Raw genomic sequence first — 20047 nt, 5'->3', positions numbered from 1 at the left:
AAAGCAAAGGAACAGTCCGTTTTTTATTATTCTTTTTCGCCGACCATTTGCATGGTAATTCACGTGGAAGGACAACCCAGTTTACCATCAATACCAAGAACAACATTTTCAAGTTCGATCAATGTTTCTTGCCATCTCGGTCAATATTGTTGTATGGTTGTGGAACGTGGAGGGCGATTTTAAAAAGCTGATGAGAAGAAGCTGGACGCTTTTTTATACAGGAGCATAAGGTGAATATTAAAGATCTATTGGCAAGTGCGGGTTACAAACGAGGAGACAACGAGAAGAACAAGTACGGAGACAATGAGCGACCAAGTGGTTAGGAGTAAGATGGACATGATTAGGTCATGCACTTAGAATGTACCAACACTCACACCCATGCATAGCTCTCACCTGGGTGCCAGAGGGAAAGAGGAAACGACGGGTCGCCCGCGGGAGACGTGGAGAAGGAACGTGGAGAGGAAGCTTAAGGATAGAGGACTAAGAACGTGGGTGGAAGCAGCATCAGTAACAGACGATAAAAGAGACTAGAGGGAGAGAGCAGTATGCAGTCTAACTCTTCACTTGGAGAATATGGAAGATGATGATGGTAGTTGACGGTGAAAAATTACTAAACGAGTTGAGCGAGTTCAGTTACGAAGCTTTTGCAAGACCAACGGCGGCCGCAACGAGAACGTCAAAAAAGCAATAGGCTTAATAATCAAAACAAAACGTGCATTACCCTTTTTGGTACATTTCTTTACCATCACTACACGACTAGGACGTGAAACTTCCTGATGGGACGTTTTATGGAGGACGTAAACACACGACGACGAATTTTTCTTTCTCTTTCTTACGCGGTGTGGTCTCCAAGAATTCAACTCCAGGAAATGTCACCTCCATTTGACATTTAAAACAACTTGGAATAATCGCGACGACGTTTTGAGAAACGTGAATTCATTTTAATATTGATGTTTTCGCTGCTGTCGCCGCCGTCGTTGCTAAAGCTCCCCATGACAGCGACGACGAACTTAGTTACAATTGGACATTGAGATATGTCTCCCGAAATTATTCATATAATAATAATTTTATTCAAGTGTCGATATCTTTGGCAATTTTTCCACTTAGTCAGGACACTCAGTAATTAAATGATACATTAACTAATCGTCCGAAATTTACAAAATTCTCTAAGAGTCGAAAATTTACAGGCAGCACCTACACGTTAATTATATACAGTCTAAAATGGGAACTATTTATGGTATTTAGGCGTTATTTTAAAATGAGTAAATAAAAGTTAATTAAGAACTACGTAAAATACAGTTCTGACAATCACTCCTTATTAATTTCTCGAGATCTAGCGTGTTTCTCACATCTTTCTTATGATATGGAAAAGTTGCGCTTCCTTAGTTTTCACAGTTCATTTTGTCATTTGCGTTCTCTCTAGAACAACACTAAGTAGACCCCGCAATCTTGTAAACACTCGTGTATACAATGATTTGGGTTAACAGGCGTGAGTGGGCTTGCTTTGCACCCGGCAGGTAGTTAGAAAACAGGCTTTTGTTCGAGAGAGCATGCTAAGGTTCAAAATAAGGGGAAGTTCCATTGTCAAAACACCTGCATTTTGGAGCGACTCCTGTTATTACGAGCTCCGGAAAGGAAAGAGACCCTACGAAGGAGATATTGCAGAAACCTATATTTCTCGATACTATATCAGACTACTTCTTGTTTCAAACTTCTCCATTTTTCGCAAGGATTGTTCGAGATCGTTCGGCTTTAATGTATTATATTTGGTTCACACTAGGGAAACTTTCAAACAATTTAAAGCCAAAATAATGTCAGATATACACTCCGGAACGCCTGTTTTGCAGTGAACAGGTGATTGCCTCGAGCTTCAAAGTATCAAAAACAGTCGTCAAATCCTCTGCAGCTAAAAGCACTTAATTAATTGTTTGTCGGAAGCTGAGACCAAACCTGCCGACCCCACACCCTTGTTGTAAACAGCATTAAATAGAAACTATTTTAAGCCTTGTAAATTAACGGCATGGCGAAAGCTCCTAATGCACATAAATCGAGTATTATGCTTTCTTGCGTCATCCTCAAAGATGGACAATTATATCCTGCATTAATGCTCGACGGTAGCTATTATACTTGTAAGTTATGCCGCAAAAGAAAATCCCCCCATCCCCGCTGCGAAACAAACACAATTTTCTAGCGCACAAGTCTAAGAATCAAGTAGGGAACTTAAACAATGACGGTGGCGGAAACGCCTGAAACGTCCATTGACAATATAATTTCATTTATTTGTGCTACTTCGTGATTAATTCGACGCATTCACCTCGTTCAAAAACGGCGAACTATACCCAGGAACCAAATTGCTAGGCGTGGTGTTCGAGCTAAGAAAGAGAACGAAAAATTCAACGTCTTGTGCTCACGTTTTCCATAAAACCTTGAATTTGGTCATTTCACGTTGTTGTTTTGCCGACTCGGAGGACGGCAAAAAAATGTACCAAAATTTAAAACGCACGTGCATTGTTTTTGCTCATCAAGTCTATTGTTTTGCGGCGTTGCAGACAACAGTAGCAACCAAAAAACAACACAAAACGAAACAAAAAAACAAAGAACTGTTAACTGGCACAAAATTTAAGCCAATAAAAAACAGGTTGCTCAGAAGAAACGTCAAATACAGGTCAATACAATGAAAACGCCATTTTAACTTAATTAATGTACAGTTTATGCACAAAAGCGCTCACAAAATCACTCGGTTGAGAAACTGCAACGGTAACATTAACACCAAGATACTGCAGTCAGTATTGCAGGTCGTTAGAAATTCAATTACCTGGCAGGCTATTCGTTGCTATATTTGATTATATTGGTTTCCTTTTGCAAAGAGGCCGTTTAATACAGGTGCGCCTAGACAATGAAACAGTTTAATTGCCGGGACTTCAGTAGTAACGGGTGACCGCAACCGCTTAACAAAGCGGATCGCTTAAAGAGAGGTGAAAATTACAGTAATTAAGGGAAGTAATCTTCGGGACTTTGACAACTGACCGCTTAATCAAGGGTGGCCGCTTGATACGGTGCAACTTAACACAGGTTCGATTGTAGTACAGGATCCCTGTTTCGTACTATTATGCTAGTATTACCGTATACACTCCGTATGCATCATCTATAGAAGCTGGTAACATGTGCCAACCCGTAGACTATACGCGCGTTATAAAATCAATTCTATCGTTTCTTTCGAGTTTTTGTTTTAACATAGTTTATTTACGTTTGTTTATGTTGCTCCGCCTAACCGAGTACGAAACTGAGTCTGAAGCTATAAAGTGTATCGTAACATGCTGTGGTTTCCAACAGTCAGCGCATTGAAGAAGTATCGAATGGTCCCATTTAATTTTAAAGTGCTCGTAAAATTTGGCCTTTGCACGAATTGCTCGCAAAAATTACACGGGTGCTCGCTTGCTCGTACTCGCAAAAATTTTGCAACTGCTCGCATCGTTTTAAGAACAATTTGACAAGTGCTCGTGCTCGCAAAAATAAACACACTGCTCGCATGCTCGCAAATGCTCGCAAAGACCATTCGATACCCCTCATTGAGGGAGGACAACGCCAGATCAGAGATATGTGTTTACACGACCCTTTCTTGCATGTTTACGAAAAACAAGGTTAAAAACCCTTCAATCGGCACGATCAGAGCGAGCTGAGAGCACGTGAAACGTGCCATGCGCTTAATCGTGCCACGCGCGTCAAAGTAATCCTACACGTTTCCACCGGATCTCTAGTTTGACTAAATAAAGGAATAGAAGCAAAACTTTTTGTATGCATACATTAAGGCAGCACTCAGTGAAACAACTGATTATCCTCGATCCATCATATTTAAATATTTACTGAGCTGCATGCAATAATTTACTTTTTGCCTTTTACAATAAATGATGATCGAATTGTCATCTTTTCCCCAGAATACATTATTCAACTAAGTCAGCTGATTAATAATAAATAAAAAAAATCTTGATAAGCAGTTATTCGATCACTTTCGATCGGCGACTGGGAAAATGTCCAACCCATGATTAACAGTTTTCGCTCCTTTCATCTGACAGCTTCTCACCCGTCAGTAACCAGTTAGATCCGAGATCGACATGTTGATCGTGCATTTGATGATGAAAAAAAAGCGACTTTTTGATTTCCTTTGGAACTTTTCCTAATTTTAATTATCCTGATAAATTTTGAAGGGAAAACAAAATTTTCGTGGAAAAAGTTCCATCTACAGCAGCTGTGAACCATTTAAACAAAGAACACGTAGGCCGGGAAGAGGTTAATTGTTAATTTTGTTTTTGGCAGCATTGAATTAATTCCATCTTTAATTTTCCTAGTTGCTGCGTCTTTTTTTAGGCTTTGTGCATAGCTGAGTTTTGTTTTATGCAGAAATATCGAGACAAAATATTGAGACTGGGTGAAATTTTTCGCGGATTGGAAAACACGCATTTTTCGTTAACTACTTGCTTTTAGTTTCAACTTGTGTCCTCGGCCGCCGCTAGTAACTTAGGGACCGTTCATTTTTTATGAGCAGGGGGGGGCTGGTGGGATTTGGTTAATTGCCACTACGAAACTGTATGACCCCCCCTAGCATGCAATTTTTTTCCACATGGCCCCCCCCCAGCAGAACTATTTTTTTCTGATGACCCCCCCCCCTCCCGCCCAACCAGAAACGAATCATACTCCTAACTTTAACAAAACGCTTATGTACTGTTTATATCAAAGATAAACGTAATTGTTACTGTGATTTCTTTACAGTACTATTAACAAGTAACCGTTCTCTACTTAGGTAAAGATTTCTCTTGTTTAAAAAAACGTTCTATAGATAGCAACACGTTTACGGCAACGACAAACCCTAAATTTCCATTTAGATTCTCAAAGAAACTATAAAAATTAATCAAGCAAATGGTTAACGTGAAATTACTCCCCTTCGAGTAGAAACAATTAATACACGTACAGATCTGACTAACAAAATACGGATCGAAGCATACCAATCAACGATTACGAGTCATATTAAACAGAAAAAAACAGCGGACGCACAGATATCAGTCGCGTAGGTAAGGGTTAGATAGGGGTGTTCGTTGAGCCCCAAATCTTGCATACTAGGGGGGTCCGGGGGGATGCTCCCCCGGAAATTTTTGAAAATCTAGGTTCCCAGAAACCTCATTTCCATTTTTTGAGACCCATTTTAGGCAAATCACAAATTTGTTTTACAGCAGCTTTTTGAGCTATATACATCATTCCTACGGCATAATTGTTTCAACTTAAACAAGAAAGTTCAATGTACATTCCGCGCCCTGTCGAGTTCTGATAGCTATTCGATCTACTGATAGTCATACACCAAGCTGGTAAACTGCATCATTCTCGGGTGTAGGCCTTCGAACAAATTGACTATCTCGTCAAAATTGACAGGCATATCATATTTGATATGCATTAGAACCAGGGCAGACATTCTACTCTCTCGCATGGTACACCTCATGTAATTGTTCAACCTCCTCATTAAGTGCTTTTTCTTCCGCCATTACTGATCTGTAAAGGGGGTTCGTTCGAACCCCTCGAACCCCCCCTCCTACGCGCCTGGATATTAAAGTACTGCTATTAAAAATGACAGTTACAAGCTTTTCTGAAGATGGCTTACGGCTCAGATTTACCGTCAACTGAAGTCACCAACAACAGTTCTATTATTAAAACTAATCTGGATGTTCACACTAGGCATACTACTGAGTCTACTGATACTCCTGGGTTCAAATAATTTACTAATCAACAGTCTTTATAAAAGTGAGTACTATTAAAAAGAACATTAAACAATCTATTGATATAGTTCAGAGTACAACCACTTTGTAGAAAACTACTCCCCCAAGGATGATTCAATAGTGAGACTGATACGTTTTTATATTAATTTGAACTTGTACAAACATAGGTGTCTACCTCAGTTTATATTCATTATTGCTTTTCCAACAGATATGCTTCATTTCCTCAGTTGTTGTTAATATAAAATGCAGATTTCGACCTCAGTATGTAAAACAAATTAAAAGTGGTTAGGAAAATCGCATTAAATAAAACTGAAATAATATTCAATTTCTTCATCTGTTTCTGTGTTGAGCCACTTTCAATTTCCCCTACTAGCCAATTATTTCTGGTGACCCCCCCCTCTTTCACTCATTTTTTTTTGGTAGCCCCCCCCTTTAGTGCCATTTTTTTTCTCGTGGCCCCCCCCTAAATCCCACCAGCCCCCCCATGCTCATAAAAAATGAACGGTCCCTTAGCGAGAAAAAAATAAAGTGTAGTCGATTCGACAGCGTTCTATTGGTGAACCGACGCTGGGAGTTTGGCTACCATTAAAAGGCATCAAAGCCTAAATTGTCCATCTGCCAACAGCATGCTTCATTAATTTGCGCCTTTCAAATGATAGTCAATTCAGACAATTTGTTTTTAGTCGTTGCCTGACTGGTTTATCTCAGTTTAAATCTATTTTTTTAATCAGTTGGTCGTAGACGGACTTTAGAAACTGAACAACCGAGGTAGAAAACAAATCAAATAGTATAACCACCAAAACTTCTGCACCAAAACCAAAGCTGAACCACAAACTAAACACATACATAACAACTAAAAATATAAGCCGGTTGCAACAAAGGACTTCTCACCTTACAAAGGGGATTTCTCTTTGAGCTTCGCTTAAAGTAAGCTCACAAAACATTATTTTTATTACTTAAATAAATCGGTGAGTAAATATGACACATTTCATGACGAAATAGGATATAGTAAACTCCATAGTGTCAATCATGGCAGCATAATATGCTTGGTTTTAGCGCCGTAAGTTACACCGCTAATATTTTTGACAGATTGCCGGAGCGCACTAGGTAATATTGTCTCGCTTCTGCAATCATCCCTAGAAGATTGTTACCGCTAATCTAAAGCGATTCGTGATCCAATTCTGAAATGCTAGTTTCTTTTGTCGTTTCCTGTGGGCGGTTTTTATTTTTTTCGTTTAAGCATTTGCATAATTATACTTTATGCCAAGCGCGCGATAATATCCCTAAAGCGCTGAAACAATAAATTAAGAAAGGAAAATGTACACAGCGACGTCTGGTATCATGCAATGCGCGCGCGTTTGGAAACTTGTACGCACTTGGTAGAGTCAGAAAACCGGCAGCCGCATAGAGAAAAACGAACGGGCGAAAATTCAACAAGGCTGGGGGATGGCTTGACTAATCACAATGCCTTAAATACGGCCATGTTAGTGATTTCATCCTATCGATTGTTTTTCGTGTTACCAGTCACTTGACTTTCTAGAGCCGTATCGAGCAGGTTCATCTGTTGTCAAAGCCGGCCGCCCGAAATACAGCGCTCTCAGCGTGCTGTGAACGTTGGAATCGAACACGAATGGATCACGACATTCATAATCATGGAGAAATCGTTAAACTCCAGTCGAAATTTTAAACTACCGCCGATTCAGGGAGCTGTACCAGCCGCAAATATCCTTCGACAGCCAACAGCGCGGAATACTCAGACATGGCCGATCAACAAGGAACGATCTGCGGCTGCTGTACCGATGTATCGATCGGCCGTCAAACCTCGGCCGGTTATTCATGTGCCTACAGATCCTTTCCCTGGCCGATACAGGACTCCTCATGTTAACCGCAGCTTATCGAATAAAACTGTTCAACAACGTGTTGTTAATAGGACGATCGAGAGTGAAAAGAGCAGGGAATTAACGCTAGAGTTCGCACCCGCGATAGCACACCAATTTCCACAGACATATACGGTTCTTCCTCCGATTCAGAAAATCCCGAAGCCTCTTGCTAAAGAAACTGGTGTTGTGGCGCCAGATAAAGACTTACGTTACGAGGAAAATAAAACTTTGAACGGATCTAAATCGGCGGGTTGTGATGTTAAGCCACAGGATAAACAAGAAACCGTCGATAGACAAAAACTTGAAGATAAGAGTGCCAAAAAAAATAACAATTCAGAGAGGATTGCCGGACAAAACGCTTCGCTCAGGAAACGACAAACTAATGCCGAAAATCAGGATAAAGAAACAGGGGAGAGAAAACTAAGTGCAACGGAGAAGTTATTCTTGAAAGGAAAGCGCAAAGGTCGTAGGGTCGGAGTTTGTCTCGAGAACGAGCCGGCTTTAATCAACATCACAGAACAGCTAAAGGAGATATTCCTTCGCAGAAATATGGAGGAGATGTACCTAATCTAGCTCTACGTTGACAGCTTTACAAATGTACAGGTGCGAGGTTGACAAAAGCTGTATTTGTTTACAGTTTAACACAGTACAAAACAGGAGGCAGACAAGAAAAAATGAACGCCTTGCGGAAAGCAAGTGATTTCGTGTTTGTAGCGAGCTCGGGGTCAAACCGAAATAGCTTGCTAAGGGAAGCTGAACTTTCCTTTCTACTGGAACGAGAAAACGATCAGTCATCGAGCCCGATCATTTTTGAAACACCAGGCGCGTGCTGTTTAATTTTGTAGTGTTTATTGCTGGGTATTTCCATAACAACAAGCCAGTTCCCAAACATTGTTGAATTCACATTTGCCGATTTTCATTAACTTCCTGATGAAATTGAATACGCGATTTGACCATTTTCTTGATCGCCTTGATCATGAAAAAAAAGCATGTTTCAGTTTAATTGCAGCTCGTTCAACCGTGCAGCGCCTTGCAGAAGAAAATAAATTCAAAGACAGAAAATGACTGACGGCTGTATACCCTAAAAGGAACTTTCAATAAAAATGCTTGTTACACGCGAACATATCTGTTTGTAGCGAGCGTGATAGAAATTTAACTGTTTATTTTAATCATTTTGTTTTTGTGTTCGATTTTGAAACTTCATCGGATAAGGAATGTTAAGGTGAAAGAGGGCACGCAAAAAAAAAAAAAGATACCTCCAGCTTTGAGGGAAAAAAAGGAAGCGCTGAATCTGGCCTTAAATTTTATGGACCATCAACAAAACATTGCATTTCGGTCCACAGAACATCATTAGCGCCAAACGAATGAAAATTTGAAGTGGCGGCTAAGGTTTTCAATGACCTCGAGAGTTTGTAGGCCAATTAAACACCGTGTTAGGTCGGTACCTGAGAAGATAAATTTCTTAGACGGTGGACAAGGGGCTCTGACAGCTCAATGTACTGAAAGAATTGACACGCATACGAAAAACGCCTTTAAAAATTGCTTTAGTTTTTATCGCGTTCATTGATTAATGTTCTGTAAAGTGAACTGAAAAATGGATTGACCGCAAATAATTGTGAAAACGATTTACAGGCCGCAACATCCGACTATTGTATCACCTCTGTTGCGAAAGTATCAGGTAGCTGACGTGCTCATCCGCGCAATCATGGTCAATTCTTTATTAAGAGTGTTTTTGTAACATAGCAGAGTCATGTTTTGCTAAAGTCACCTGTTGTAAATATTGAAATGTGTGTACATATTGAAAGGAGATTCGCAAAGCGTTTGACGTGCTTGAATTTTGTTTGAAACTTGTGAAAAATAAAGGAAAAAACGTCAGTGAAAATCACTTCTTTTTTACTAAGGTAGATGCCGGGGAGGGGGGGGAACCAGGTAGATGTCTTTTAATGATGAAGTATTTTTTTTCTTAACAATACTTGACACTCCTGATCTTTTAGTCTTTTCCATATCTCGTATGTAACAAGCTTTCCATGTCAAGTTTAATTTCCTTCCATCCCTTATCTGGTGGAGATTTTCCCTTAAGTTGTATTTTTTCGAATCGCCGGGTAATGCCAATCTGAAAGGGAAAGCAATTTGATCACAGAACATTGCGGACTTATTTTGTTTCCTGGTCTTTCTGGAGCGAATTTTTATCTTGGCAAGCAGTTGAAGGGATCCTGTCACGGCGATTTTGCTGTATTTTTGTCGAAACTGCTCAAATATTTCATGAAAAACCTCTTTGCTAACACGAAATTGCTCTTGGAACACCGGGAAGAAAATATTAAGGGATTTCTCCAAGGAAGAACTAATTATAATCTGCTTTTAGCGACTTCTCTAAAATACACAGGAAGAACTTGAAAAAAATTGGCCAATTTTGTCAAGTTGCAATCCATTTCCATCTCAGCCATCCGCAGGCCAAACATAATTAATGCTAGTTTCTGTGCATTAGTAGGGTTATCGTAACTTGAAAACTGAACCATAATTTTAAAGATTCCTCGTATTCAAATATGTTTTTTGGCCATTCAAAGTGAAACTAAAATAGGTGATACAGCCCTTTTAAACGCAGCAGAAGATCTAGAAAGGTACACACAATTGTTGACCTAAACTTGAAGCCATTAAATAAGAGCGGTCACTAGCATATGAGCAATAAGCGCTGGGGAGTTAGCTTGTCTGAATGTTAGGATGGTGGTGATATTGTTCAGTCAAATCGATCAGGTTTTGCTGTAGAGCTATTAAATCTGACCAAAAAGCTCACGCCATTGGTACTGCTGACAAGTAAAAAAAAATCCATTTAAGTTTCCCGATGTTCAATGAGACAGAATGGATGGAAAAAATTACATTTTTAAGTTCGCTTCTGCGTTTTCTTACCCACGGGCAAAACATTGCTGAATTTTATACATTTAAGATCAAATTACTTATAATGCAGCTTTGTATGAAGCTTTGATCCGACGTCGTGAATTAAACGCAAAAGTTGTATAAAAAGTGGCCTTAGTTATTCGGTATTCAGTCCACTGTAATGTTTCTGGGCGGTGTAACATTTTTAAGTCTAAATGAATATGAAGATGTGAAACATATATTCATAATTTAAAGCCTAATGTATTTTTTTATCAACTGAAATAAAAAAATAAAAAACAGAAGATAACTGTGTACTTAAGATTACTTAAGTTCAAGCCTTGGTGGTCAGGTTACATGCAAGCGATCTTTTCTTGGCAAATATCAATTACAGTTGTTTTTAACGAGTGAATGAATAAAGAACCTCTTCATAACAACTTTTCCTTTATTGCGGTGACTGATATATATCTTCAGTGAAAATCTGGGTTTAGAAACGGAGCGCCCCAACCTGTATTCGGCTTTTAAATGTGACACTACAGCAAAGAGCAATAGGCCATTTTCCGAGTTCCTGTGAACCTCACTATGAAAGCGAGGCTAAGTGCAAAACTTTCCATATGAAAATTAGCTTTGTTTGCATATGAATGAAAACTAATTTTCATAACAAAAACTTTGCACTTAACCTCGCTTTCATAATGAAGTTCAAAGGTTATTTCCGAGTTGCTATGAACCTCATTATGATAACGAGGCTATACGCAAAGCTTTTCATATGAAAATTAGTTTTTTTGCATGTGAATATGAAACGCTTTGCATTTAGCCTCGCTTTCATAATGAGGTCAAAAAGCAACTCGGAAATAGCCTTTTAGAGAAGTCTATGTCTAATGTATGTAATGTGGCTTTGCAAGGTGGCCTTATCATCAAATTTGTGATGTTCACATGGTAATTCTTTTTTGTAGTGGATTGCTTTTTTGTCAAAACTATCATAGGGCATAGAAATGCAGTGGTGCAGTGGTTAATGTATTAAATTTTTGTACCAGGAGGCCGTGGGTTCCTCACTCCTCTAAGGCTAACACTCAGTGGGAAATTCATGGGTCCACTTTAGAGAGTTAATTTTCTGATGTACTTTTGGATTGTAGACTGCTAAACTTGCATTGACTATACGCTTTGATGCAGCAAAATTATTTCCAACGTTAATTATACCTTTCTCTGTCCTGTTCTGTGCTCCTTATTCAGATGTATTCTTGCCCAGCTTATGACTATGCGGGAAAAGCAGATCTTAGCAAGTGATTTTGAAATCAAAAAAGAAATATTTGGAAGTTTAATTACATCCATTTTGAAATCACTGGTGATCCTTGGAATCTGATTGGTCCAAAATGGTGCAATTTATTCCCAAATTGCACCATTTTTTGCTCTAAATTGCATCCTTTCTTTAGCCCATCAAAATGGAAATGAAGTAAAACAAATAGAATATTAATATTGACAATGATATTCTGTGATTTCAAAATGGATGTAATTAAGTGGTAATTGTACTTCGTGTCGTGCAATTTTGGTCTAAAAATCATACTTGCGATTTCAAATCAAACTCGCGCTGCGCGCTCGTTTGATTTTGAAATCACGCGTATGATTTCAGACCAAATTCCACTCCACTCAGTTCAATTACCAATGTTAATTATCACTGAAAAATGCCTGGTTATACGCAATTTTCTTTTTGTTTCAATAACCCTTACTAGGATCTTCTTTTCCTGCAATGTTACAAACCATTCAAAAATAGCTTTGAATTAGTAGTTATCGTCCTAAAGAATTCAGAATTTCCCGGACCAATGCATGCGCAGTAACAGAGGGAGCATGAATCTTTAATCTTAAAGTGCACCTGTCCCCCAATTTTTTTCTCTGAAATAAATCTTTGCATCTGTTCGAAACATATTGCGCTATTTGGCACCTTTTTCAACCAAATCTTGACTTTTTAAAGGCTGTAAAAGTTACGAAATCTAGCCATCATCTGTCCCATGACCGAGCTAGTAAGGGGTATGGGTCTATTCCTTACTTGACGTCATAAACTGATTTGCATTGTATTAAGTCTTTGTGAAAATGCATGCAAAGCAGTTTGTGACGTCATGTAAGGAATAGACCCATGCCCCTTACTAGCTCGGTCATGGGACAGATGATGGCTAGATTTTGCAACTTTTACAGCCTATAAAAAGTCAAGATTTGGTTGAAAAAAGGCGCAAAAAGGCTCAATGTGTTTCGAACAGGTGCAAAGATTTATTTAAGCGAAAAAAAAATTGGGGGTTAGGTGCAATTTTATCTTTAATCCTTATAAAAAAAAAGTAGACACAGCGTACATGTGGCTTTACAATCAATGAGGAACCAAGCACATTACAGATTACAAATTAAGTTCAAAAACATCAAGAGAGAAATCTAAAAAGGCATCTATTCACAAAAGCCCGTTTAAACCGTTCAGTTTTCACTCTAGGGAGTATGAAATCATGGCCCCTACCTCTAAAAGCACTATTACGTGTAGGTGGTAACAAGTCAAACAATACATGGCTACTGTCACTGGTGATTCTGTTGAACGGATCACGCTCACTATTCTAGAGAATTAGCGTATTAGCGTATTTTGGGCGAACTCAATAAAAATAGCTACTCAAACTCATTTATTATTCAGGGAACACAAAGGTTTGAAGAATTTAAAAAATACAGGCCATATATTTCAAGCACTTAAAAAAATGATTTCTAAACAGTGAAACCTGATTCATCTAATGGATTCTGGGAACTATCGCAACAAATTTTTAATAGAATAAGCGATAAAAGTAAACATGTAAATTACTTATTGGCTAATCGCGATGTTGCCATGCTGCAAAATATCTTGTTTTAATTCTGTCGTTTTCTTGTTCTTTAAAGCCTACTAGATCTTCTTAGCTTACACTGATATATTTTTATTTCTACTACGTGATTGTAATGATTTTGTAAATAGTTTTTTATTAGAGATATCCTGAATGTGATATAATAAAGTAATCTTATCTTAATGACAGTCATCCATAGGTTTTAAGACTGCATGCTGCGATAGGGTGAAACGAGGTACGCCTCTGACTAGTCCCCAGTCCCTCTCTTACGCGTTCTTCTTCAAGACAAGTTAGACGACTGGGCACGAGTCAGATGACGAACATGTTTTCTCCTTTTCACCTTGGGTGTGTTATCTTGTCGTGATTGTCCGGCATGAGTGCACGAATGTCCCCCTCCCTACCCCCCTTGAACGCTGAGGCTTCAGTACCTGTATGTTAGGTTCAAGCCGGACTCCTGTCAAGTGGAAAGACCTGACCACAAACATCTCTTTTAACTCCAGGGTTGAGGACTCGTTACAGAGGCAAAGATTAACCCTCTCACCCTTATAAAAACCCACTCGACACAAGCTGATTTTAGTGCGTTAGAGTGGACATGCATCTTGCTCTCTCTTGTTGAGTCTGTGAGTTCCTCATTGTAAAAGCAGGTTTGGAACGCGTTGACAGGGGATTTACTCTCAAAGACCGTCTGAAGATGTACTCTTTTATCCCGCTTTTAAAATGCTTGTTGCTGTATGCATATATCAAGGGGTTGATGACTGTGTTGGAAAATGCCACGGCATGTAAAAATGGATACAACTGGTCTGCCCACATGGGCCAGGCCACCTCCGAATCATAACGTGTTTTTAAAAAGAGAGTAAAGGCGGACACAGGAATCCAGCAGACGATAAAAACACACAACAAGATGTAAATGATCGACGTGTGTTTTGCTCTCCTAGCCGATGCAATTCCATTTGCTGATGATGAAAAGTTCGCTGCCTTTTCTGTACTGGTGATTTGCCTGCGGTGCCGCCGAGAGATCTTCCAGATGTGAGTGTAGATAATAAACATTGCACTCAGGGGTATGCAATAATTAAGTACAAAGAGAGAAAGCAACAGTTTGACAGAGAAAGAATCACTACAGATTCCATTAGTCAGAACGGCAGGGCTGTCTGAAGAATCGACGAAGACAAATGATGACGAACCGATAGAGTACAGCCACAATACTGCAGTTGCCATGGAGACACGCTTGGCGTTCTTGATGGCGCAGTAACGCATTGGGAAAATGATTTTGATATAGCGCTCCGCAGTAAGACAACAGGAACTGAGGATAGACGCAGATGCTGCAAGGATGTAGACAAACGTAAGCAGTTTACAGCCTAATAATCCTCGCTGCCAAGAATCTGAGTCCAGTTGAGCAATGAGGAACGTCATTACTACGGCAGTAAATGTTAAATCAGCCACTACTAAGCTGAACATGAAAATGCTGACAACTTTACGAATCTTTCGAGAGACGAGGAATAACACAATAAAACCACCATTGCTAAGAGTGCCACTGATTATAAGGACCACGAGCAGAATTTCGGCTACGTAAATGTTTGAAGGCATTTCTCTCGGCGCAATGAATCAACAGTGTAATGATTCCATGAGGCTAAATTTCATGTGGTCGATGAATTGCAGGCCTTAGTATTCAGTACACACCGTGAAGTGAAAAAGAATCGTTATTAGTGTTATTAGAATCAGTTTCATTTTCGTATCAATAGCAGAATTTCATAGAATCTCAATGACAGCTGGGAATTGCCAAGCCAATCAGAAATTTTAAACAAAATTGTTAGGATGTCATTTTGTCTACAGGTGATTTTCACCGGTGCATAAGATCTTTGAGCGTTATTATCAAAGGGGTGTTTCTGAGCGTCAAGCCTGATCACCTTCCCCCTCACCCTTAGGAGACGTGGAAGTGAGAAGACAAAGGCCTTTCTCTCCTTCACCCTCACCCCACCCCTCCCCCAAATGGCTGATACTGAGGATAGTTCATGTCCACCGCCATGCGCCACACTACATGGCAACTGAATTGTTTTTGATGACTACAAACCCGCACTCAAACTCATCACACGCAATTTGAGCAGTTAAGAAAAGAAATACTGTAAAGAGAAAAGGAAGACTTCACGGATGGGGGAAGTGTATTGTTTGAATACAATAAATCGAAAGACGCAGCCTTTCTCCTTCACAGGATTACGGTGGTCCTGAAAAACACGGCTAGTGGGAAAAGAAAGCCTGAACAAATTTCTTACTTGAACGGGAATCGAAGCCAGAAGACATGTACAGCTCTTTTAAATGAAACAATCGAGCTATCAAGCAAACTGGGAGTTGTTTGTAACTTATGCCTGTATTGAAGATGAATAATTTTAAAATTCTTTCGGGAAACTACTGCGACTCTTTCAATACTTAATCATGCTTTCACTCCGGACTGAGATTCAGGCACACAGACTTACGTCGGTCAATGTTACATAAAGTTAACATAAGGGTAAGAAATTCAGCGGGAATAGCACGATACTTGAAGGATTCAAGAATTTTATAGCTTTAATGTCCTGCCCTGCTTCTCAAAAGGCATTCTTCTTCTCTCACTCAAACAAACGTTGTTTGTTCCCAAACTGTTTTTTCAAGGAGACTTCCTGTTTTAAGTTACCTCGCAGATGTTTCTTAAAATGTTTGATTTTGTTTTGTCCAGTTGGTGCAGGTGCTTTGGTGCAAAGTTAAACGTCCGTTTCACGGCGGCTAAAAGTAATGTAATTTCGTATCCCTTGTTTAGCTCCATGCGTAGGTTCCTGATCGATGATGATATTCAAGTGAAATTTAGCGTCGTTCGGGTGCACTCACGTTCGCTAGAAGTTGTCAGCGATCATGTTAACCACATGGAGACGTAACACGCAGCGATAAAGCAATCAAGCTACAATATGGGGATACTGCGGACAGTGCAAAATATATATTCACCTGCTCAGATGCCATGTGATGATCACATGAACTTGACAAAACGCTGACGTTTGCTCACGTAGTTTTTGTAACAGCTTTAAGCTTTAGTGCTTAGGGGAGTTTTCAAGTGGTGCTGCTTTCCCTTCCCCCCACCGCCTCAGGTAAAAGAGGCATAAACTTATTTAGCTTTATTGTCCACTACACCGGCAGGCACACAGCAGATGTTTTAATTAACGGTCTTCTTGAACAGGTTATTCAGTTTCACCAAGGTATATATATCTTAACAATCTTAATTCCAGCATTGGAACAAAGCAAAGTCGGCATCGACACGGGCAAAACGCTATCCCGGCAACGAACGATTTTGCTGGAGTAAATTGTGATTGCAACTCTACCATATAACTTTTAGATGGTGTAACAAAATGAAGAACTTTGTTTAAACAGGGAGAGGTTTTGAAGTGCCCAGAAGGTCGGTTAATCCGAACACCGGACTTGAAGACAACATTTTGAAACAACAAGCACAGAAAAAGTGGTAAGATGACCGGATTCGTTTGGAAGTAAATTTTTTTTGACTCCACATTCTATATATAGGATAATGCCTTCGATTCTCGGCAGGCTTAAAATTAATGACTGCATGGTCACCGTTTATGAAACTTAATTGGTCATCCCCTCCGTAAAGTTCACAATTTGAATACTGAAAATGTATGCTTTAGGGTGAAATCTTCTTCATATGGCAAGAATAAAAACTTGGAGGAACACAATACAAAGGAATGGAGTGTTTTGTGGATATCACAGCACATCACAGCAGTTGCTTGTGTTTCGCAGGTGTATATTTAATAATTATTCCACTTGCGTGCGTTGTATATGTGATGATAGATAGCCAACGAGGCACGCAGCTCCGAGTTGGCTATAATCATCTGATATCCAACAAGCGCAAGTGGAATAATTGTTTTATTCGGAAACAATCGAGAGGTAATGATAAATCTTGTTGATTTCACTTTGCAGGAACAGCCAGAAGACAATTTAATGGTCAGTATTTCTCGGGAATGGTATAATTGCTCTTGTTATATACCTAGACTTTCACTCAACAAAACGAGCACTGTGATTGGTTGATTGGCCTCTAAGGGTGCGTTTCTTTGGGAAAATCCGAATCCGGATTTCGATCCAAGATCACTCGGATCATGGTGCATCAAAGGAACCGACGAATCCTTTCTGGGTAAGGATTCGTTGGTTCCTTTGATGCACTATCATCCGAGTGATCTTAGATCAAAAATCCGGATTCGGATTTTCTCAAAGAAACGCACCCTAAGCCAATCAAATCCCTGGAATTGCATTATACAATGATCCAGTTTTTAATATCTGGTTTTCTTCCAGGTGTAAATTGCTCTTTGGGGTATGTCCCCATGAGCTTAAAGATGGATTTCCACGTCCATTTTGGATTGGATGTCGAAGACTACGCATGAGCTACCCGTTCCAGACTCCCGGGAGAGTGTTTTCCTGCCGGAACGAACAGTCGCACCGTGTTTACATGACATCCTAATGAGTTTTCTTACCGGAATAAAAATCTCGCTCCGGTACAGTTACCGGGGTGAACTCGCACCGGTTTGATTCGCTCTGATATGAGATTTTTGTGCTCGTATCATGCTGGAACGAATGCAAAGCCACAAGAGGGAACTGGAGTGTACTCGCACCGGAATGAAAGTCGTACCGGTATCATGTGTGGGGTGGGGTTACACTGTGGCTGGTATTGAAGCTTACCCTACCAGCCTTCCCTCGGTAAAATCTTTTCTAGAGGGTGCTAAGAGAAAGCTTGCGCGTCCCGTTCGACCTAAGAACCACTGTCCGTTAAAACGGTGCAGGCCGGCGATTGCTGATCATGTCTCCAATAATTCTCTTTCTGATCTTTCTTTTTTGTTGTGTTCTTTCAGTCGGTTTCGCTTTGTTTTTTTTTTCGCCGTTGATGAAATCATGAATTTATCACTTCGTGACGTGTTTCTAAGTGCAAATACTATCAACATAGGAAAGGTCACCATTTACACTGATTCATTGGGAGTATTGGCGGGTGACGTAAGTTGTGCCTGGCCTGTCCCACATTTCCTGTCCTTTTTTGCCCATGGGGTTTTTTTGGGGCAGGTTTTTTCTGGCCACCCCTGGTACGCTTACACATAGCTTTAGGTTCATTCATAGTTCTTTTATAAAGTGGTGTTTATGGCGAGAATAGTTTGTGCAAAATGTGTCTTGCCTAAATTTCTAGACATACTTTGCCCACTTGTTCTTTAGAGTATGTCGCGAATTGATTTTAGTAAACCCAGATTCACAAAAAAAAAATTATCAGCATTGAGCTGGAAGAATCAAAGCGCACTCGTGAATTGAACAAGTGAATGAAATGATATTTCGTATTATGTGTACATGTAAAGTTATCTGCTTCCTTCATTTTCATATCTAGAGTGTAAGAAGCAGTTGTTTGCTAATGTAGCAAAGAAACATCGCTGAGGCCGTCCTAATCAGCAGTTCAGTAGATCCGCGTCGTCACTTTTGTGTTGTTTTTTTTTCAGCCTTTGGACAGTGTTGCTGGGTTGGCGTCGTGGCGAGTCCTCGGGCTTGTAATCTGTACTTCACGGGATCGACTCCCGGAGGGGAGTTCTGTGTTCATTTGTTTTTCCTTCTGTGCATTTTTTTTTCAGATTGAGGTAATATTTTATCGCATTTACTGTGCTGAAAACAACATTAACCGCAATGAAGCGTTCTCCATTCCAATATTTAAAAATCCATGCGAAGCCCGCACTTCGGTCTAATCATTCAAAGGCAGGTGCGCTTCATTGAAGTGAGGATTTTCAAAATCCCTAATATCCTCTTTTTCGGCGGTCGAGTATTCTTTAGGCTCTTTCTTTTAATTCCGAACTTCAAAAGCGTGTATTTTAATTGAAGAGGACCGTAAGACTATCTTATACTTGCTGAAAGTTTACACTCCATCGAGCGAGCGATGGTACGACGGAAAGACCGAGCGAAGTGACATTTTCGTTCATTACAATAACTCGTTCATTGTGCATACGCAAGTCACGGGCTAAAAACACAACAGCTTCCTGGGACAAGAATGTGTCGTTGCTATGGAAATACAGCGACATCAGGTACATTATATTTCATTTACTCTTTACACCTCAGCCAATCACAGTCTAATAATTTTGTTTAGTGAATTTGGATCATTAATCGCCAAGTGAACGCGACTGAATTTCTTATTGAACTTTAGAATTTAACCATTTGTTATCGTAGACCTATAACATAGAATTCAACTCAATTAAGAAAGCTCTTAAATCCAGATCAGAATGGAGTTTGCCAAATTCGGAAGTAAAATTTTAAAAGAACCTTAATTAAAACCTCGCGCATACATGCAATACATTGACGATTTAAAATTACAACGAGCAAAATTCGCGTTTCTACTTTTCTTCCGTGGTTTAACTATCAACATTAGAATCAGTTTTAAGGATCTACAATCACCCGTTCCCCAAAATGGCATTAGTCATTCACCGTAGGTGATTCCCATTCTTCTGAAATAGAGCGAAATGAATTTCAAGTTCAATCAGTTAAAATGGATTCTCTTAATGACTGGAAAACTTGAAATGGAGGCATTTCTGTTTCAATAAACATTTAATGTGACCTTAACTTTTCCTGTACAGTCAGTACAGCAACAATTTCTATTTAATCTGATCTATTTTACATCTCAACTTTACAACACTCAAGCAGCTGGCGCCCGAGA

The 20047-nt window shown here is 39.6% G+C and overlaps 2 protein-coding genes across 2 annotated transcripts; one reads left to right on the top strand and one right to left on the bottom strand.

Moving 5' to 3' along the window:
- Window positions 1-7073: 7073 nt before the first annotated feature.
- Window positions 7074-8763, top strand: LOC146452608 (uncharacterized). The gene has a single exon (XM_085097366.1). The coding sequence runs from the start codon at window positions 7415-7417 to the stop codon at window positions 8213-8215; it is 801 nt and encodes a 266-aa protein (XP_084953492.1). The 5' UTR covers window positions 7074-7414; the 3' UTR covers window positions 8216-8763.
- Window positions 8764-13923: 5160 nt separating this feature from the next.
- LOC146452607 (alpha-1A adrenergic receptor-like) lies at window positions 13924-14760 on the bottom strand. Its single transcript, XM_085097743.1, has one exon. The coding sequence runs from the start codon at window positions 14758-14760 to the stop codon at window positions 13924-13926; it is 837 nt and encodes a 278-aa protein (XP_084953869.1).
- Between the last annotated feature and the right edge of the window lie 5287 nt (window positions 14761-20047).

Source organism: Pavona decussata, unplaced genomic scaffold, assembly GCF_977016875.1.
Source record: "Pavona decussata unplaced genomic scaffold, jaPavDecu1.1 SCAFFOLD_366, whole genome shotgun sequence".
Taxonomy (NCBI): domain Eukaryota; kingdom Metazoa; phylum Cnidaria; class Anthozoa; order Scleractinia; family Agariciidae; genus Pavona; species Pavona decussata.
Note: the sequence above shows the minus strand (reverse complement) of the source record. Positions and strands in the feature narration are given on the sequence as shown.